This window comes from Diabrotica undecimpunctata, chromosome 3 (genome assembly GCF_040954645.1).
Source record: "Diabrotica undecimpunctata isolate CICGRU chromosome 3, icDiaUnde3, whole genome shotgun sequence".
Lineage (NCBI taxonomy): Eukaryota > Metazoa > Arthropoda > Insecta > Coleoptera > Chrysomelidae > Diabrotica > Diabrotica undecimpunctata.
This window is the reverse complement of record NC_092805.1, coordinates 61,562,305-61,583,792: the sequence shown is the minus strand read 5'-3', so window position 1 is coordinate 61,583,792 and position 21,488 is coordinate 61,562,305. Positions and strand designations below refer to the sequence as shown.

At 32.0% G+C, this 21,488-nt stretch overlaps 1 protein-coding gene across 1 annotated transcript; it reads left to right on the top strand.

Moving 5' to 3' along the window:
* The first annotated feature begins 10,741 nt into the window (after nt 1-10,741).
* Nucleotides 10,742-11,434, top strand: LOC140435820 (uncharacterized). The gene has a single exon (XM_072524537.1). The coding sequence runs from the start codon at nt 10,742-10,744 to the stop codon at nt 11,432-11,434; it is 693 nt and encodes a 230-aa protein (XP_072380638.1).
* Nucleotides 11,435-21,488: the final 10,054 nt, after the last annotated feature.

Genomic DNA, 21,488 nt, shown 5'->3' with positions numbered 1-21,488 from the left:
AAATAGAAAAATTGCATAAGAAAGTTTCACTCTTCCTCTTTAAAAAACATCTTAATTTTTGTCGATAGGATACTCTGATCAAAAGATATTGTTTTTAGCTTCGAGTTGAACAAATTTTATTTAAAATTAATTTCACCCGCATAACTAACATTCAAAATCGCTGGTCGCTTCAAGCGTGGTTTCTAAGAGAATGGTCCATTCTAGCCCTATAACGCTGAGCGTGACGTTTTCGTAACGTTTGATAAACACTGGTCTTATGCACAAAATAACCCATGTAGGACGGCTACGCCGACGGGATCGGTATCGTTACATTTCAGTGAAAATATAGCAAACCTGTTTTGATTACGTTCACGCGGCACATTCACGTGAGATGTTTCTGTTTGACAGTGCACTAATGAAAAGTTAGGTTATAGTGTACTGTGGAGTGTTTATTGTTATAAATTGGAATCAAGCAGCATATGAACTTTGGATTTTTTTTTACATACTTCTAGAAGGACGATTATCGTTTGGCGAAGGTAATATGTGCTAAAATTAATTATTTTTCTGTATTTTTATTGAAAATTTTAAGCGTTACGAAATCGTCACTCTCGTCTTTTGGATTTTTTTAGATTGATCAAAATAATTATGGATTGTGCAGCGTTTTATGGCAAAAAACGTCTTCCCTTAATGGATGAGAGTAGTACAGATACTGTAGATGGTTCTGATATTAATTTCGAGGATTTGGGTAATTATTTTTATAGTTCTTTTTATAATTTTCTAGTCATTTGTATTGACTGCTTTGCCTCTTTGTATTATAGTTTGAAATGACTCATTTATACTCTTTTTTTATTATAGATGAATCTGACGATAGTACTGAAGAAAGTGAAGCCAGTGGAGAAACAGTAGCTGCACCAGAAACATTAAAATCAAAGAGTCGTAAAACCTATCCACTTTGGCGACATGTGTCAACTGAAGATTCTGCTAAACCACTTCCTATATGGTTAGGTCAACTAGAGCCGTCTGGAGTTGTAAAGCGACCTGTGGAATATTTAAAAAATTTTTTTTCGGAAGATATTCTGACTCACATAGTTGAGCAGTCAAACTTGTATGCCATTCAAGAAAATCCCAATAAAAGTCTGTCATTGTCAATTCCTGAATTGGAACAATTTTTAGGGTCCTTATTGGCAATGTCCATGGTAAAACTATCCAACTCAAGATTGTATTGGAAAACTAAGTTAAACTGTCCAATTGTATCAGAAGTAATGACCAGGGATCGGTGGGAAGAAATAAAATCCAAAATCCATTTTAACGATAATTCGACAATACCAGAAGATAATACCACATATGACAAACTATTCAAAATAAGGCCATTGATAAATCATTTACAGGCGAAATTTAGAGAAATTCCAATGCCTCAAATGTTATGTATTGATAAACGGATAGTACCATTCAAAGGCAGATCTAGCATTAAACAATATATACCCAGCAAGCCACACAAATGGGGCTACAAATTATTTGCTCTTTGTGATGAAAAAGGAATTATGTATGATTTTTTTATATATTCTGAAAAAATCCAACCAGTAACTGGAGAACCAGATTTAGGAGCTAGTTCCAATGTGGTACTGCAATTAGCCACTCATATTCCTGTAGGTGCAAATCATCTCCTATATTTCGATAATTGGTTTACCTCTCTAGCTCTGATGGTGCATTTGGCAAAAAAGAAAATTTATTGCCTTGGAACAGTAAGGATAAATCGCTTATCGGGAGTTCCTCTAAACAAGGATAAAGATTTACTAAAAAAAGGTAAAGGATCCTTCCAAGAAGTCTCGACTCTAGTAGATAATATTGAAGTCAGAGCAGTAAAATGGGCTGATAATCGGGTAGTCAATTTGCTATCAACATTTTCATCTGCAGAACCTACTGAAACATGCGAGCGATATGACAAAAAGACTAAACAGAATATTACAATTACCTGTCCAGCTATTGTCAAAACCTATACCCAATTTATGGGTGAAGTGGACCTAATGGATGCATTAATTGCTCTTTACAGAATTCATATTAGATCTAAAAAGTTCTATCACAAATTGTTTTTTCACTTTTTAGATGTTACTGTGGTAAACTCTTGGCTCATTTACAGAAGAGACTGCGAATCCTTACAGGTACCTAAAAGAAACATAGTTAATCTCCAAGAATTCAAAATGAGCATTGCAGAGGCACTGCTATTGGAAGGGAAAAGAACCCAACAATCAAAAAGGGGTCGTCCATCAAAAACCAGCACAGATGCAGAATTTTCAAAAAAGAAGAAGCTAGGTCCAGCCACTAAAGTATTCCGGTAGCAGACATACGTCTAGATGGGCTTGATCACTTGCCCATGGTCACAGATAGGGGTAGGTGTAAAAATATCAATTGTAGAAGTGCTCCAGTATATATGTGCACCAAATGTAAAGTACACCTGTGCATTACAAAGGAAAAGAACTGTTTTATACATTTCCACACTACATAATAACTTCTATTTTTGTATTTAATTTATAATAAATTGATGTTTTTCAAATTTATTATGTCTTTTATATCGATATTGTGCATTACTATGTATGTAAAATTAAGCAAAAAATCAAAACTTTTCAAAATTTAAATCATGAGTTATTTCTAAACAAAGGACTTTTGTGACGATTTCGTAACGTTTCAAAAAAACACCTAATATTTAAAAAAAAAAACTGTTTTTTTCTAATCTGTAAATTAATAATAGCAAAATAAGTAATAAGAAACAAAAAATTTTTATAGGGCTAGACAAAAAGTTCTGATAAACATTTTTATTTAAAATTGAGAGGGGTTTTAGGGGATTTTGTAAACTTTCTTGCATTTTGTTTTGTGGTCCCAAAATTAACATTCTAAGCAAAATTCAGCTTGTTCGTATGGTTTTTAGAGGTTGGCGTCTCTGACAACTGGAATATCGGCAAAGTCAGCTGTATATCTTCACGGATTTCTGATCAGCTAACCTTCTTATACCTTTTACAATCTTCAAACCTATGTACTTATAAGATTTTTACGTGAAATCAGTGACTTTTTTAGATTTTCATAATAAACTCATCTACCCAAGTCAAGAAAAAAATAAGCTGAAAAAATCTTATACAGGTATTTAAAGGTTCTAAAATGTATATTGCTATTGAGGTAGCTGAAATCAATTATGTTAAGACGTACAACTAATTTTGTTTTGTTTTATTATTAAACCATCGCCAAACATAAAAAAATATGTTTGCCAATAAAACGTTTCTGGACTATTTTAGATAAAAATGATTCAAATGAAAGTTGTAGATTATAAAAACTTTTTTATTAATGATTATTTTAAAATAAAATACATAAAGAAGGTAATAATGGTATTAGATTGTAATTTTGATGCAAGGCATGCACAAGCCGCTTATACGTATTTTAACCTCTTTAGGTCTCATCAGAACGACATATGCAGTTGCTCAGCAATTTAGTTTCACCAAGTAGGGAATCTTAAGATTTTTAGTGTTGTTAATACATAAAGAATTGACCGGGATAATTTTAAAAAACCCTTAGTAATGCAGTAATTACTAAATGGTTATAACTTTGTTTTTTTTTACATTACGACATGTAACATAACTATCAAAATTGTGATTGTTAATGAGTTATTAAAGTGTTCTAAATTTCAAACAAATAAACTAAACAGTTTAAAAGTTATTTAATTTGTTTATCCCAAAGAGCGATTATTTAGGCAACTATACTTGTTCTAACAGTCACTATAGATGTATCGCAATCGATTCTATAGAGATCCAGTTTTAAGGTACCTATATTAACCCTTTATTAGTCTCAAGCATAGATCCAGTGGACCTAGACCCCAGTCTTTTGTCTGTAATTTAAAACAAAATTAGTATAGACCATCGAGCCTAAATGACATCTAATAATGATCAGTCTTCTTTTACCTGCCGGAGTAACATTCCAATAACCCCCGAGATTTTCCTGAAATTTGCGAACAAATTCGACCGTACACAGAATAGGACCGCCGGACCCATGGCCGGACCTAGCCCGCTCAACCACGTCAGTGCTATTTGGTACGTCTGCTGTGGCGTATGGGAGTTATATACTAGTGCTTATTGTCTTTTACTGGCGCTGAATAGTGTATTTTGTGGATAATCGACCTCACTTATTTTGTGACAATTACGTAAAAAAGTATTTTATCATAATTTGGCGACACTTTTGAGAAAATGAGTAATCGTATTTACAAACTTGATAACCGGCAGACGTAGAAGAGCTTAATCGTCTTGTTTTCGAAGAAGGTGAATGTGACACAAATACTTTACCCCAAGAAGATTTCGACGAATCAGATGAATCGTCAACACAGGATTATCTGGAGACAAGGTCGATGGATTCTGATACCGATCATGAAATCGACGACGTAGATACAGAAGACATGGTGGGCGCCGAAAACGAAAACTTTTATAATGGTAAGTCAGGTTATGTAATAATTTTTTTGCTATTATATAAACAGTGTTTCATGTGCCACTAAATACAATTTCTCATCTCAAAATATTAAAAAAAAATTGTTAACAATAAATTATGCTATTATTGCAGGTCGAGATGGGACAAAATGGAGGAAGAGGCCCTGGGCAATAACTCAAACTCATCCGCATAATATTTTAGTAAAATTGCCAGGTGTTGTAAGCAAATCGCAAAAGGCGCCAGAAGTGAATTGGATTGTTGGCGATTATTTTTTTATGACCGAATATTGTCTATACTGGTGGAGAAAACAAATAATTAATATATAAATGGTTTGAAAGAAAAGTTTGCGCGTATAAGCGACTGTAGAGAAACAGATAGGATAGAAATGGAGGCATTTCTAGGCTTTCTGTATTTGTTAGGGCTTTTTAAAGGTGGTCACCAAAACCTTTCAGATTATTTTTCAGCTGATAACTTTAGTATAAATATTTTTAAAATGACAATGTCTGAAAAAGGTTTAAGATTTCTTATAAGATGTGTCCGTTTCGATGAAAAAACCACACGGCCTCAAAGACAAGCAACAGATAAATTAGCTTCAGTGAGAGATATTTTTAACTATTTTTTGGAAAATTGCAAGACATATTACAGCCTTGGACAAAACACAACAATTGATGAAATTCTGCCAGGATTCCGAGAACGTTGCGGATTTAGACAATATATACCATTCACACCGAGCAAGTATTCAGAGCAAGATATTCTCTTTATGTGATACAAAACTTTTTTATACTTATAATATAGAAATTTATTGGGGGCAACAACCGAAAGGACCTTACAGGCAGAGTAATTCTGCAGATGCAATTGTATGCAGGTTGGCAGAACCAATTTTCGGCACAAGCAGGAATATTACTGCCAATAATTGGTTTACGAGTTTGAACCTTGTAAAAGAACTGGAAAAAAAAATTGTCCTTCGTATGAGCCTCGAGGAAAAATCGACAATGCAATCGCAATGAATATGATAGCTTATTTGGTTATACTAAACACGAGATACTTGTATCATATGTACAAAAAAAAAACAAGACAGTTGTATTGTTGTCTAGTTATCACACCTCAAGTTCAGTTGTATCGTCTGACACCGATAAGAAACCGGAGATAATACAATTTTACAATGCAACAAAATCAGGCGAGGACGTTGTGGATAAATTATGTGCCACTTATGATACAGCACGAGCTACGAGAAGATGGTCTATGGTGATATTTTACCGCTTGTTAAATGTAGCCGGAATTAACTTCATGATTATTTCTTTTGGAAATCGGGCAAAGTTTATTACGGGGGGGATCTTTTTGAAACATTTGGCAAAAAGTTTAGTAACTCCACATTTACAGAGGAGATCAACAATACAAAGTTTACCGACTAAACTGAAAACTCTTTTAGAACCTTATAAACCTCAACAAGAAGAGACACATGAAAGGGATCGAGCAGCAAATAGTTCAAACCGAAGTAAAAGAAAACATTGTGCAGCTTGTTACAAAGAAACGAAGAAACAATGCAAGACTTAATATTCTTGTGAAAGGTGTAGCAAATTTTTATGTTTGAGTATCCATACTAAAAAAATCTGCGAGGAATGTTTTAATAAATATTAATGAGATTTATATTTATATTAAATCTGTAAATAAATATAATACACATATTTATGTTGTTTTTTTCACTTATTAAATATATTTTTATTAATTCCATAAATAGTTTTGTTTTTTTTTTGTTTGTTTTTCTCCATATATGGACAATATTAGACATTCAAAAGCTGTTTAATTATTTACTTTCTTATAAAATACATTTATTTATGTTTTAACAATAAAATAATAAGGAAAATATTTTAAAAAATCCGCTAGTAATTAAATAGTTAATCATAGGTCCATTGGACCCACCCCGACTAACGGCGTTCGGACAGGTCGGGTGCCTAATGAAGGGTTAAAAAATCCTTAAGTTTTTATTAATTTTTTTATAAAAAAAAAACAGTTTGAAAACGACATTTAAGCTTATAAACATTTATACATTTAATTTATTTATGTCACATGGTTGTAAGTAGCCTCCGTAGTAGATTATTTAAACAGTTGTTAGTAGCTCTCCCGTATAAACAAACTGAATAACTTATAGCTATTTGGTCGATCCGTTTAAAATTTGGTACACTTTAATAACTCTTTAACTTCCACAATTTTGAATACTTATATTACATGTTGTTACATTACATTATGTTAAAAATTAAGTTTTAAATTACTACAAAAATAGGGGGTTGTTGCAATTATGTTGTTCAACTTGTTATGTATTTTAATTTGAAAACTCTTAAAATAAAGAGTTCTTTTATGGTCTACAACTTTTTTTTTAATCATTTTTCTCTAGAATGTATAAGAAACCTTTTATATGCACACATAGTTTTCCCTTTTTAAGTTCGTAAGAAAACAAAGCAAAATGAGCTGTACATCTTTGCAGATTTTTGCTCAGCTATAACTAATTTACCTTTTAGAACCTTTAAATATGTGTATAACATCTTTTCATTTTTTTTTTTCTTCCTTCACTAGGATACTGCAGTTTCTTTTACGACAAGTTTTTAATATATGCCAATTGTTCATTTAAAACTTTAATAAACTTATACAACTCTGAAACTAATGCATCTATGTTGACGGTTTTCAACTCTAACTAGATCAGCCCCATAGTACTTCCGGTTTTTATCATGGAATTTTGTCATGAATAATTTCGCACTCATTTTGAGCGCATTTTCCAGATCGTAACAGTTAAAATACACTTCTAGGTTCATCGCTGTGAATACTCGCTCATACATCCATTCGTCTCGGAAATTAGGCAAAAACTGGAATTGTTTTATTGACTTTTAGAGATATACTCGACTATTATGGTATTGGGCAGATAGTGAAATGCAGTTCACGTTTCTATTCTTGAAGTCATAGCCGTTTCTATAATAATTTGTTATGTTTTGATTTTAAACTGACACTTTAAATAAGGTCCATGTATTAAATATATTATACAGGGTGTTTCAAAAAAAGGTAACCCCGTCTCTAGGATAGGTAAAAAACTGAAAAATAAGTGGGATTTGCTTAGTAAAAAATTTTTGTAACGCCATCCGTTTCTAAGATACAGGGTGTTGAAGAAAAAAAAATTTTACGCATTTTTTACGATTTGGCCGAAGCTACTGGCAACATTGTAATGAAATTTTATACGCATATGTTTTGGAAGCTGATACATCCCATGAATTTGTTTTTATATCTGATTCTCATAGAGGGCGCTAGTTACACGGATCGTATTAAGTATTAGTTAATATAACTTTTTTAAGAGTATAATTATTAATCAAAATTTCAAGTAAACTTAAACACCATTCAATTTTACACGAAAAAGGTACTCTTGGTAAAACTCGATACTGTGTACCGTTTGCGGAATATTTTGATTTGAAAACTATGAAGTAATAATTGATGCTGGTAGTAATGATAAAGTTCTAATAGGTATACCTCTATTTTCTCCAAGTGTGCCATGGAAATCTGACATTTATTGATTGTTATGACGATAAATCAACAATAATTAGAGTTTTGAAACCTTGTTATTTATAAAATCAAATCAAAATGTACTCAAATGTTGAATACACTGACATGTTATTAACCTTAGGCGAATGTTTAGGATGTTCTAGTGCAGCTGTGACACGTTATGCAGAAAAGTTTCCTTTTTGTGAAACATTGCAACAAAGGACAGCACACAATCCAAATTTTTTAAAATGCATTCTTTTTACGGACGAAGCCACCTTTACGCGACAAGGTATGTTTAACTCTCATAATGCACACTACTGGTGTGATGAGAATCCACGAGTCAAAAGGGTATCACATTACCAACACTCATTTAAAGTTAATGTTTGGGCAGCAACTTTAGGTAACAAATTAATAGATTATCATATTCTACCAGGAAATTTAAATGGTAATATGTATCTTGATTTTTTAAACAATTCCTTATTCGAGATATTAGAAGATTTAACGCCAAACGAGCGAAGATCTTTATTTTTTATGCACGATGGAGCTCCACCACACTTTGCTAGAAGGTGTCGTAATTGGTTGAGTTTCCGAATCGATGGATTGGTACAGGTGCAGAAGCTCCGATTCATTGGCCTCCTCGGTCATGCGATTTTAACCCTTTGGACTACGGAGTTTGGTCGTATATTAAGGAAAAAGTCTATGCTACAGAGGTAAATTCACGCCAAGAATTGGAAGAAAGAATTCAACGTTAATTTAATGACATCATAGCTGATCACCTACCGTTTAGAAGGTTAATGGAATCTTTATAAAAAAGAATAGACTTGTTTATTCGCGAAAACGGAGGGCATTTTAAACACTTACTGTAATTGAATTTTATTTTATGTTGTTAGTCATTAATTTAATTTTCTTCTTGTGATTTTTGTTTAATTACTAACTATTTTATACCAGCATCAATTATTACTTCATAATTTTCAAATCAAAATATTCCGAAAACAGTACACAGTATCGAGTTTTACCAAGAGTACCTTTTTCGTGTAAAATTGAATGATGTTTAAGCTTACTTGAAATTTTGATTAATAATTATACTCTTAAAAAAGTTATATTGACTAATACTTAGTACGATCCGTGTAACTAGCGCCCTCTATGAGAATTAAATATAAAAACAAATCCATGGGATGTATCAACTTCCAAAACATGTTCGTATAAAATTTCATCACAATGTTGCCAGTACTATCGGCAAAATCGTAAAAAATGCGTAAATTTTTTTTTTCTTCAACGCCTTGTATCTTGAAAACGGATGGCGTTACAAAATTTTTTACTTAGCAAACCCCAATTATTTTTCAGTTTTTTACCTACCCTAGAGACGGGCTTACCTTTTTTTGAAACACCCTGTATAGAATACAAATGGTTAATTAAAAGAGAATTTACGCTGTGTAACGAATATATTATATTTGTTACACTGTCATTAATAACAGTTCACTTCTTTAAGCTCTTTCTTCTCCAGAAACACAAAGTTAGATACAATTTGCAGATAATATATTATAATATATCAATCAATTGGAAAAAACTAAACTATAACAATGTAGACCGAGTTAAAAGGCGCAAGTGATTATTCAGACAAACATGCTGCAAAAATTTTTTGTTATAAAAATGGGGTATAAACTGTTTAAATGTATTACGAAATGATTTTTAAAAAGTAATCGACAAATTGTTCAAAAAGCAGCATCCCTGGAAGATCTAAGTCCGACTCCAGCATCCTCAAGAAATCTTAGTCCAACTGCAACATCCACAGACAATTTGAGTCCAACTGCAGCATCAAAGGAATATATAAATCCAATAGCAGCATCTCCGGAAAATCCACGTCCCTCTACTTCTGAACTACAAGGAAAATTTTAACATCTATCATCCTCAGAATCCAACCCGTTTGAGGATTCTGGATAGTCCTATAGGCCTTCAGATGATCAGGATGTGATGACAAATTCTCTTTCTGATAATAACAGTTCTGATGATTACTCTAGTGACAACAGTTTGGTAAGCGATGCAGGCGTACAAGGAACATAATCTAATTAAATCCTGTCAAATGGGGACCATTTACAGACTTACCTCTAAATTTTCAGTTCTTCGGACAAACCGGTTTGAAAGATAACAATTTAGATTTATCTCAACCTTACACTATTTACAAACACTTTATTACTAATCCAATCATTGACATCATAGAAGAGGAAACTAACAGATCATTCAATCGAAGCCACTGCGACCACGGTCTCTGTTGAAAACTTGGACAGATACTAACAGAGCAGAAATGAAAAAATTTCTAGCTATCTTGCTAATAATGGGGATTAATCAGCTACCAAAAATGCGCCTCTATTGGTTAAATGATGAAATATACACTAATAAACGAATAAAAGAAGTTATGAATCGCAACAGATTCGACCAGTTATTGAAATGCTTGCATTTTTGTAATAATAACGATCCACTAGCTGGCCAAGACAGACTCTCGAAAATAAAAAATGTTGTAAATCTTATTTGTCAACAGTTTAAGGAGACATTTGTTCCAGATCAGAAAGTCGTAATTGATGAGAGCATGGTACCTTGTATGTAGAGGCGGGTTGGTGTTCCGTTAATACTTACCAGCAAAAATACACAAATACGAAGTGAAACTCTATAAAATATGTACGATTAAAGGTAATACGTACGATTTGCGTATTTATGCAGGAAAAATGATGCCACTATAGCAACGAACACGCAGGGGCATACATATAATATATGTATGAAGTTAATGCAGGATCTTAAACATTCGGGAAGAATTTCGTTTATAGATAACTTCTATACAAGTGTCAAACTCTTAAGCGAAGGAAAATATGTCTGTGGTACTTTACGGAGTAATAGGAAGTGGAATCCTAAAGATGTATGCGCTAAAAAGCTGAAAAAGGGACATATTTACGGCGAGCAGAACGAAAATGGGGTTCGTGTCTTAAAATGGGTAAATAAGCGACAAGTACTAATGATAAGTACTGTACCACATCAAACTGATAAACAGATTCCGAGTGGACGTAAAAACCGACAAGGTGAAGAAGTACTAAAACCCCCCGCTATCATTGAGTACAATCAGGCCAAAAAAGGAGTTGACATTTCAGATCAGATGTCTTCTTATTACACATGCCTCCGAAAAACTCTGAAGTGGTATAAGAAGGTTATTTTTGAGATTATTCTCGGAACATGTGTTTTTAATGCATGGGTGATACATAGCTCTCACAACGAAGCTAAAAACAAACTTGACATGCTACGATTTAGAGAAAAACTTATACAAGGATTGCTATCCGATACTGAAGAAATTGCCACTAAAGAAATAAGAGTAGTGCATGATGTTTCGTGTAATAGATGTCCGAGAAAACGAAGTAGAAGTAGCCATAGGCTAGGGAAATATGAAGGAAATGCGAGAAAAAGCAGAAAACGATGTTCTAATTGCTAAAAAACGCTTAAAGATGAGAAAGGTAGGAAAGTGGCATCGGCAAAAGCAAGTAAGATACTTACATTTTGCGAAGACTGCAATCTACAGCCGGCATTATGTATTCCGTGTTTTAAGAAAATCCACGAATAGGCTAAGTAATCTGTATCAATAATGTTAGTAGAATTATTTGTTATTTTTTGAGATTTGTTACCACAGCCACGGTAAGATGTAATATTAAAATGTGTTTTATTGCCTAAACATTATATTATCTACTACCTTTATTTAAAAAAAACTATGTTTTGTAATATAAATTTAAGTTTAGTCACTAGTATTTTTCCCTTTACTTATATCATTGTTTTTGGAGAGAAAAACAAGACGTCCTAATGTTTAAGTTAAGTTTTTAAATCATTTTCATTCTTAAAATATACTTTTTTAGACTTCTTTTAGACTACTTAAGTGTTTTTACTGCTTACACAATTCCTTTCAGAAAACCACGGTAAATCTAGACATATATATCATTCCTGCAGCCGTCACTGCAGTATTATATTTCCCAGAATAAACTGTACAATTTTAGGTTGAATAAGATATGCACTAGACCGTGACCCACGGGTGGGAGCGCACGGCGCTTGACAAGAAACGGTGTGACCCACCGGTGGGTCACATTGTCACGAAGGTGGTAAATGGCTCATATTTGTTGCCAAAACTCAAAATCAAAATTTGATGTTATAGGTTTTGAAGATTAGGCTCTATTAATGGAAATTCCACTAAGACCGGTCAACGAAAGTGATAAATTTATAAATTTTCTTGATCTAATGAGAATCGTAAAAAGTAGCAAAAATCGCGAAATTTTTATTTTCTGAACAGATTTATATAAATTTACTTTATTTGCGGCAAAATAGAAAAATTATATACCAAAGCTGCATTCTTCATCTTTAAAATGCATTTTGATTTTTATCGATAGCAGCCTGTGGTCAAAAGATATCAAATTCAAGTTGATACAAATTTTATTTAAAATTGATTTCGCGTGTGTAACTGACATTTAAAATCGCAGACCACTTCAAGCGTTGTTTCTGAGAGAACGGTTCATCCTACACAAAAAGTTCAAAATTATCTCAGCTACATTTTTCATTTCAAATATTTTTTTCTACTGTGTACAGATTCTTGGTAAATCGATTTTTCTCCCTTATGAGGGTGCGTTTCAGTGGAAAGTTAAAGTATTATAATTAAAACAATTTCATTTTTATAAATAATTTTTGTGTTATATTAACAACAATCCTAGTATATTGTTGAGTATTTCCACCAATTATTTTAAGTTTATCAAAAACCTTGTAAGAGACTAATACGTTCTATAAAAAAATAACAGATATTTTACAACACTTTGTGTAAAGAGAAAAAGATGATTTATTTGTTGGTAAAGTACCTACATATATAAAATTTATTGATAAAATCCAATTTATAACGTTATATTACAAAATATTTATTTTCCCAGTCAAATACGAACAAATCAATTCTTTAATATAAAAACGTCTATATTCTGCCTGGCGCCCACATTAATAGGAATCCCTTTTTTTGCTTATTTAGGTATTTATAATCCCAATATTCCTATATTCCCAAAGGGAGTTATTATCAGTATACTTCAAGTAATCGTAATAACTTTTAGAATATGATATATATAATCGTCTGCGATTTATAGACATTTATTGGTATTTGGGAGATTGGGAGACTTAATATCAAAATCCAATAAGTATATTTATTACACAGCGAGTAATACATAGACGTACCATAGATAGAAATTTAAAATACACAAATTTTTTAACTATTTACTGGTTAGTACTTCAATTAGGACCAAATCTAAATTGTTATTTCATTACCAGTAATCTGATTATTAGGTAACCATAATTTATTATCTCTTTTTAAAATTACGTCTTTTTATTACTTCTTCTTCTTTAGGTAGATGTGACTGTCTATTTTTTAATGTACCTTCACTAAAATATCATTCCATATATATATATATATATATATATATATATATATATATATATATATATATATATATATATATATATATATATATATATATATATATATATATATATATATATATATATATATATATATATATATATATATATATATATATAACGAGAGTTTACCGACCCCTGTACGAAAGTTGTGATATAGAAATTTTACTTCGAATAGGGAATAATAGCAGTATAATTTATCACTTTAAAGTATGCTTCGCTCAAACCACTGTTTGGTTATTTACGCCAGTACTCTAAAACTTCTCTAAAGATTGACTAATTGGTGCGAAAACGTTCTGAACTTGAAAGTTATTTTTTTTTCATTTTTTTTTAATTTAATATTTAAATTAAATCTCCGAATCCTACTATATCAGAATATCAGATACTCTAATCTGTGGAAACTTTCTCGGATGAAATTAGTATGTAGTATTTTTAAAAAGAGTCACAAGAAAGGCATGGTCTGGAGCTTTCGATATGCAAAATATCTCGGAAGAAGTATAAAAATTTCATCATAAACAAATGAAAAGTAAAAGTAGAGCAAAACAGTTACGCCGTTTACAATTCCACAGTAAACATCATTAAATTTGAAAATTTATAATCTCCTATTACAAGCTATTAGTAAATATGAGTATTACAAATATATACATTGTTTCTTCATAGTGTAGTATGGTGTTACGTACAATAATAGCTGCGCCACCGTGTGCTGTTCCATCAGAATGGTTGGTGTTGTAAATAGAATAATGGGGGATCTTAAACATCGTTTTGTCAGCGAAATGGGTTTCCGATGTAAGTAGAACATCAATTTTGTTATGTTCAAGAAAATTAGTAACTTCTGTGTTATGGTTGCCTAGGCCGTTGGCATTCCATTGTGCAATTCATCTCTCCAACTTCACTGTTTGTATGACTTACATGTGTTCCACTTGTTATTTGAGCGTAAGTTCCATAATTTTTGTTGTATGAGTTCGTATTATTATGGACATTATTTACATTTGTTTCACCTGTTGCTTGCATATAAGTCGCATGATTTTGATTGTTCGCTGGGGTGTGCGATGATACTCCCCTTGCTCTGTGTCTACTGCTAATTAACTCTTTATATACCATGCATCCTTTGTAGTTTGCGGTGTGTGCTCCATTGCGGAGATCGCATATGGCAGGTGTGTCCCTAAGTTTTTTTAGAATCGGCTGACATATGGTTGCCTCCACATTTGACACAGTGATAACGTCTATTACAGTATGTCTTAGAGTATCCATACAATTGGCATCTGGTACACTGGACAATATTATTCTTTTTATATGGTGGCTCAATAACCATTTTCGCGTTATTTATTAATTGAATTTCATATATTTTTTTATTATTTTGATTAGGTTCTATATCGACGTAGAACATCATTAGAGGGTCCTTACTTACTGTGTGTTTTATATTTAAAATATTGCGTACTAAATGTCTATATTTTTCTATTTCACTTTTTATTATATTAATGGGCACTGTCTGACGTAGATTACGAATTACAATTCTGTATGCTCTATCCTCTTTCATTTGGTACGTATGATGCACAATTTTTTTGCTGTTTAAATGTCTTACCAATTTTCGGTATGTTTCAGAGTCCCGTGAATTTATTTTTATTGTGTTGTTTTTTAATGCTGTACAATAGAATGTCTCTGTTTTTGTTACTTTCGATAGGTTATTAACCATTTTATTGTATTCAGTAACACCATATATAAAAATTGGTGGGGGTTTAGAGGTTGCTGGAGTTTCGTTGGTATTTTCTGTACTGTTATTGTTGTCGTTTTCGTTTTCATTTTGTAGAATCTGAAATTTATTGCTGGTTACTACCGTGTCTTCATTTGCTGAAGGTGTCGGAGGATTAATTTTACGTTTTTTGTTACTATGTTGTATAGTTGGCCATTCGTGAATGTACGATGACTCAATGTCGCTGATTTCCCCTGAAGATTCTTTACTTTGTGGTGTATGTGTCATCTCAATAGAATTATAAGCTTCATTGTAAGGTGTAGATAATGTGGGATTTATGTTAGGATTATATTAACAGTTTGAGGAAGATTGTGATAGTAATTGGTTAGGAACATAATATATTGTTGTTGGTGGGTTATTTAAAATTTGTGCTGAATTTAGTTTTAAATTTTGTGGAAAAAAGACATTTGAGCATTCTAGTTGAATTTTCTGTTGCTAATATTGAGTATTTATAGGTTGACCATTAACAGTAGCAGTATAAAAAGGAACACTCACCGATAAATCTGGTGAAGCATTCATTTTAATCGTTAAAACTGTATATTTTAATTTTTAAATAGTTTATAAATAGTATATCCACTTGATACACGATAATGACGGTAAAACGCTGCCTGAGCCCGTTTTTAATCACCACTATAAACTTTTGCCTAATTCGTATCGATGTTTACAGGTCGAGAGTCAAATGAATACTAACATTTCTTTAAGGCATTAAATACGCTTGTATATTTTGCGCTTAGTTATTTATTTGGTATTGTCAAATGGACTAAAACAAAATAAAGAAAGTATTTAACAAGAAGTGCAAAGGGGCAGAAGGCACAAAAACATCATTCTTGTACTAGACAATCTACAACATTACCGTGGTACCTAGGAGGAAGTTATTTTACATCGTGCAATGTTTGAAGCAATCCATCAAGCCAAATATATACGTGCTAGTAAAAACTTGCAATAATAAGGCAGCTGTAAAATCTAACAATACGACAATACGAGATCGAAGGGGTAAATATCCTTAATAAGACCGGAAATCACATATGGTTCAGAGACCTGGTTACTTTCTAAATGTAAGGTCAAAGATTATTAGCCACCTCTAAATGAAAAATCTTGAAACAACCACTAACTAACCAACCACGTGTTAGTAGAAAAAATGACAATTAGAAGACCAAAGAAGAGATTTATCTAATAAATAGAAAAAGAAATTAAAACCTTCAAAATAAAAAATTGCATAAAAAAAGCCCGAAACAGACCAGGAATGAGAATAATGCTGGAACAGGCCAAGACCAAAAAATGCTGTCGGGCTAATGATGATCATGATTTTTTATAATAACAACTAAAAATTGGAAATGTAGTATACTCACAAACCAACCAGTTGCATATAATGGATTGGATCTCATAGTTGTTAATAAACTAACTAGCCAAACAAGAGTTACTTATGTGGCAATACTCAATAGGAGTCATTTTCGTATTAAATTTAACAGAGAGATCTTCAACTACAGAGATCTCATATAAGTACAAATAAGCTGACAACAATGGAGAATAAAAAGTACCTAAACGATGACTACTGATCCGAAAAATCTTCTATATAACATTAAATAGCTGGTTCTTAGTATAAATTTCTATAAGGCTATACAAAATAATACCTCTTGTATTCTATCTATCTGTAGTGCTCGATAATATAGAGTCTACCAGAGTTCAATACTTGTAATGCCGTAATGATATGACTAAAACAATTGGCGATGGCAGGGATTGGATATTTTTAACTAAAAATTTCCTAAATAAACACAGATAGAACTAAATAAACCATGGTGCAGAAAATGCGAAATAACAAATAATTAATGTAAAATGTTTAGTGGCAATTACCCGGTACAAGAAAAATATAAAATAATAAAAAGTGATTTGGACGACTTAAGGGTTGGTTATCACTCTCGAAAGTACTTTTTAAAAAGGCTCTTTTAAAGATACAACTTCTGTTGAAAATTATCCAAGCCAGAATTCACTTCAAACTGGAGCTGGATATTAGTGACATACAATATGAGTTCCGCATTGGTATGGGTACCATAGAGGCACTATTTTCCTTCAACGTACTGACGCAAAGATGTTTGGATGTTAACCGGCCTCTTTACGTCTGTTTTATAGACTACAATAAAGCGTTTGATAAAGTAAAACATGACCGACTCATGGAAATTGTAAAAAATAAAAAACTTGAATGAAAGAGATTTAAGGCTAATAACAAACCTTTATTACAGTCAGCGAGCAATAGTACGAAATGAAAAAGGGACATTTGAAAAAATGAAAATAAAGAAAGGAGTCAGGCAAGGCTGCATACTATCACCTCTATTATTTAACGCTTATTCTGAAGAGGTAATTGGAGAAACTCTGGAAGATGAAACAGTCGACATAAGAGTAAATGGAGTCTTAGTTAACAACATCATATATGCAGATGATACAGTAATACTAGCCAATACTTTACAAGGCCTGGAAAGACTCATAAGTACAATAGTAATGTATAGTAGGGAGAACGGACTCTCGCTCAATATCAAAAAGACGAAGTTTATGAAAATTTGTAAAAATCACCATAATACTAACGAAATGTTGATAGTAGAGGAGCAGCAGATCGAAATAGTAAAAAAGTACACTAACCTAGGAACACTTATAACAGAAAATAATTACTACACTGCAGAAATCAAAGTCAGAATTGAAAAAGCACGTTCTAATTTTATGAAAATAAAAAAGGTCCTATGTGGCAAACATTAGCTCTTAAAGTACGCCTAACAAAATGCTACGTATACAGTGTCCTATACTATGAAGTGGAATCGTGGACATTAAATCTAGACACAATCAGACGACTTAACTAATTTGAAATGTGTACCTATAGAAGAATTATGACTGTTTCCTGGGTAGATAGATTTACGAACAATGAAGTACTGAGAAGAATAGGTAAAGAGAAGGAAGTTGAACTTACAGTTAAAGAAAGAAAGAAAGCTACAGTATCTCGGACATGTGATACGGGGCGATAAGTATGGCATCCTGAAACTCATAATGCAAGGAAAGATAGATGGCAGAGAAAGCATCGAAAGAAGACGAATTTTATGGCTTAAGAACCTGAGAGAATGGTTTGGATGCAGCTCAAAATAACTATTTAGAGCTACGGCCTCAAAAATTAAAATAGCTATGATGATTGCCAACCTCCGTAGCGGAGATGGTACCCAAAGAAGAAGAAAGTACAACTAACAGAGTAACAGCACTTTATTTAATTAAATTACAACTGACTTTAAAACAGAAATTTACAATATTGATAAAAAATAGTTGATGACGACCTGTCTGTAATTTGTGTTGAACCTGCTGATTGGCTAGATAATTGGACTGCAATACTGCTGACAATCGGGGTTAATGTATCGTAATTTATCTATCCCCTGTGGACATTTTGTGGGGGATAAACAAAACTCTGTGTACCGTTTCGGAGGACTCTGGGCTTTGGTCATGGATGTCTTCTGCTGTTATTGGACTCTGCTCATCTTTTTTTTCAGTTTCCGTAGCTTAAGATAAAAAAAGTAAAGGAATTGCTACAAGGATATAATATCGGTGATGTCCATATGTAGCTGTGGTCCATTTGTGTTAGAAGGAAAGGCTGGAATGTTTCTTCTTTCTGTGCTAACTTATGTAGTTTGTCTAAAGAAATTCTGTACAATTTAAGGGTTTGACTATTAGGTATTCGCTTGAAACAGTGGTAGTCTTGACTTTTGGTAATGTTAGCGGTTCTTCTTTTATTGTTGATTTGGAATTCAAGGCTTCAACTTTAATGCAATGTTGTTGCCTTTGGAAGAACATCAATGTAGTGTGCATCTGATAGTATTTGGATGATCGTTTTAGTGAGAGTGGCAGGAACACTTTGGCATTAGGCAGCACCATTGATTAACTGGATAATTTGGATGATGCAGTCAATAGTCTGGTAATTCTCTTGTGGAAATTTCTCAGGACAGATAAATGATTTGGATTTGCTTCTTTTACATAGTAGATCCATATATTAAAAAATGTTGTAGACTAGATGTGGACCAGGTGGAATAATTATTGTGTGATTATTAGTTGGGAGTGAGAATAACTTAGAATGAAGGATAGGAAAATGTAAAATGAAAACAAGGGTGTAATTCGTGTAGTAACCGTCAATGTCTATGATTTCATAGTATTTAGTTAAGTGTTCTTTTTAAATAGAGAGAATCTGTGATGCAGGATAGTATTCAAACATATTTTGCCGGGTCAATTTTATTTCTTTAGGTTTGATGAGACCGTTGTGTAAAGTTTTTGTTTTTGAAAATGTAATTTTGGTTTGTAGATCACCCAGTATTTGTATAGTTGTTTGTAAATTTAGATTTATCTGGTCAAAGATATTTCGAACTTGCATCAAATGATTTAAGTCGAAAATAAATTGGTTCGTCCCAAAATTAATCTCACTTGTCTCTTCAGCTAGGAATTCTTGATTGTGTGTAAGTAATGAAATTATTTGGTTAAATTGGTCATTTAAGACTCATTATTACTACACTATTAACTTAAAAGTTTACGGTTTAAAAAACTAAAAGAATTGGCGGTGACAGCAAATTGGAGACTTTTAACTAAAACTTTCCTGATTAAACACAGATAAGGGTAAATAAACCATGGTTCAGGAATTGCGAAATAAAGAAAAACATTGCATACATGTCTTTTGTTAAGGTAAAATGCTTAGGGGTAAGTACCACTTACCAGAAAAGTATAAAAGAATAAAACGTGATTTGGTACGTAACATTTAACGTAAAGGCAAGTTTCTCAGCTACATGGCTAGTTTTGTTATGAACTTTTTACAAAAATGTAAGTAAAAAAAAATAATAATTTCGCCAAGTTACACCTTATTTAGTATAACTAAATAAACGATAGGAATTCTTGCTATTTATTAATATATTGTAAAACATGTGAAATTCTCGCTATAAGGTAACTATTTCACAATCTGTTAATATTAAGAAGGGCGTACAAAAATTCAAAACCCTACTAATTTAGTATGATGGAGATAGAGTTATAAGTTACACCGTCCTCTGGGTTTGGTCTTTATCTGACCCCTGTTTTCAAATCCTAAATATATATATATTTTTTTTCAAACTCAATCTATAAATGTAAAATATGCCAAATGTATTTGAGACATTTTATACTTCTTAGGTCAGAAAATAAATATCCCTTTGTAAAAATGCTTTCTGTTACGGATGACTTGACGTCCAGATTGAAGTAGGATCTGACGTAAGCATTCAACGTAAAGTATAGACCTCTATAAAATCGTCAAACGGTCCATCGGTCTACTCTTTCTTTTATAAGTCGATCGGCCGGAGTCCGTTGGAGGGTTTGTCGAGTAATTTTAAGGAAGTGACCGATCGATGTATATGAATTTCAATAATAAAATACAGTAAAAATAAGTTTTTTAGACATAAATATTCATAAAGTAATATATATGATTAAACTTATAAAGATGTGGGTGTAACAAAATTTAAAAAATATATACATTTACAAATTATTGTTTATCCGAAAACACATTCTAACAATCTGTAAAATGACGAGAAAATACAAAAGTTTGCTTAATAATTCAATATTCAGCAAATTTGTTGGCAATTTGAACCAAAAGTTAGCGACGAACTAATTTGTACCGAATGGTGAGCTTTTGGTAGAATCAATATTATATTAAAACAAACTTAAATACTGATAACAAATACTCCTGGTTGAAAGCAAGGTAATTCAGAGAAAAATGAATTAAAATTTATAAAGAGAATATTCCCAGTAGCATTTGGCTTTATACCATAATTTAAAATTTAAAAATGAAGTATAAAAAGTTCTTGTTTTTGTAATATATTTATATTTGTTCGGTATATAAAATTTATACTAAAAACCATCCATAACAACGTTTTAATTTTCTGATCAGACCATTATCAGTGATTCCTGAAAGTAGAAATAAGTAATACCATTATTAAAAGTGAAACTGGAACAAACCATGAAGTGGAGATATCCAGGAGTGGCTAGTATACCTGTTGAATACAAAGCACGTGGTGTTCGTGTGTATTAAGGTATAAAAAATGCTTATTAAAAGCTTAAAATTTTTTTTTATTTTAAAGAAGATCTTTCCGGATTTAAATCATTCCATCATCATTTTACTAAAAGAAAGAGTAAAAATACCAATATTAAAAAAACAAGTAAGTTAAAATTTAAATATATAGAAATAACACCTTGGTTTTTTACTACTTACATAAAAAGTTGTTAAAAACATTGTATGGCCAAATAAAAAACAGTGGAAGGACATCCGTAA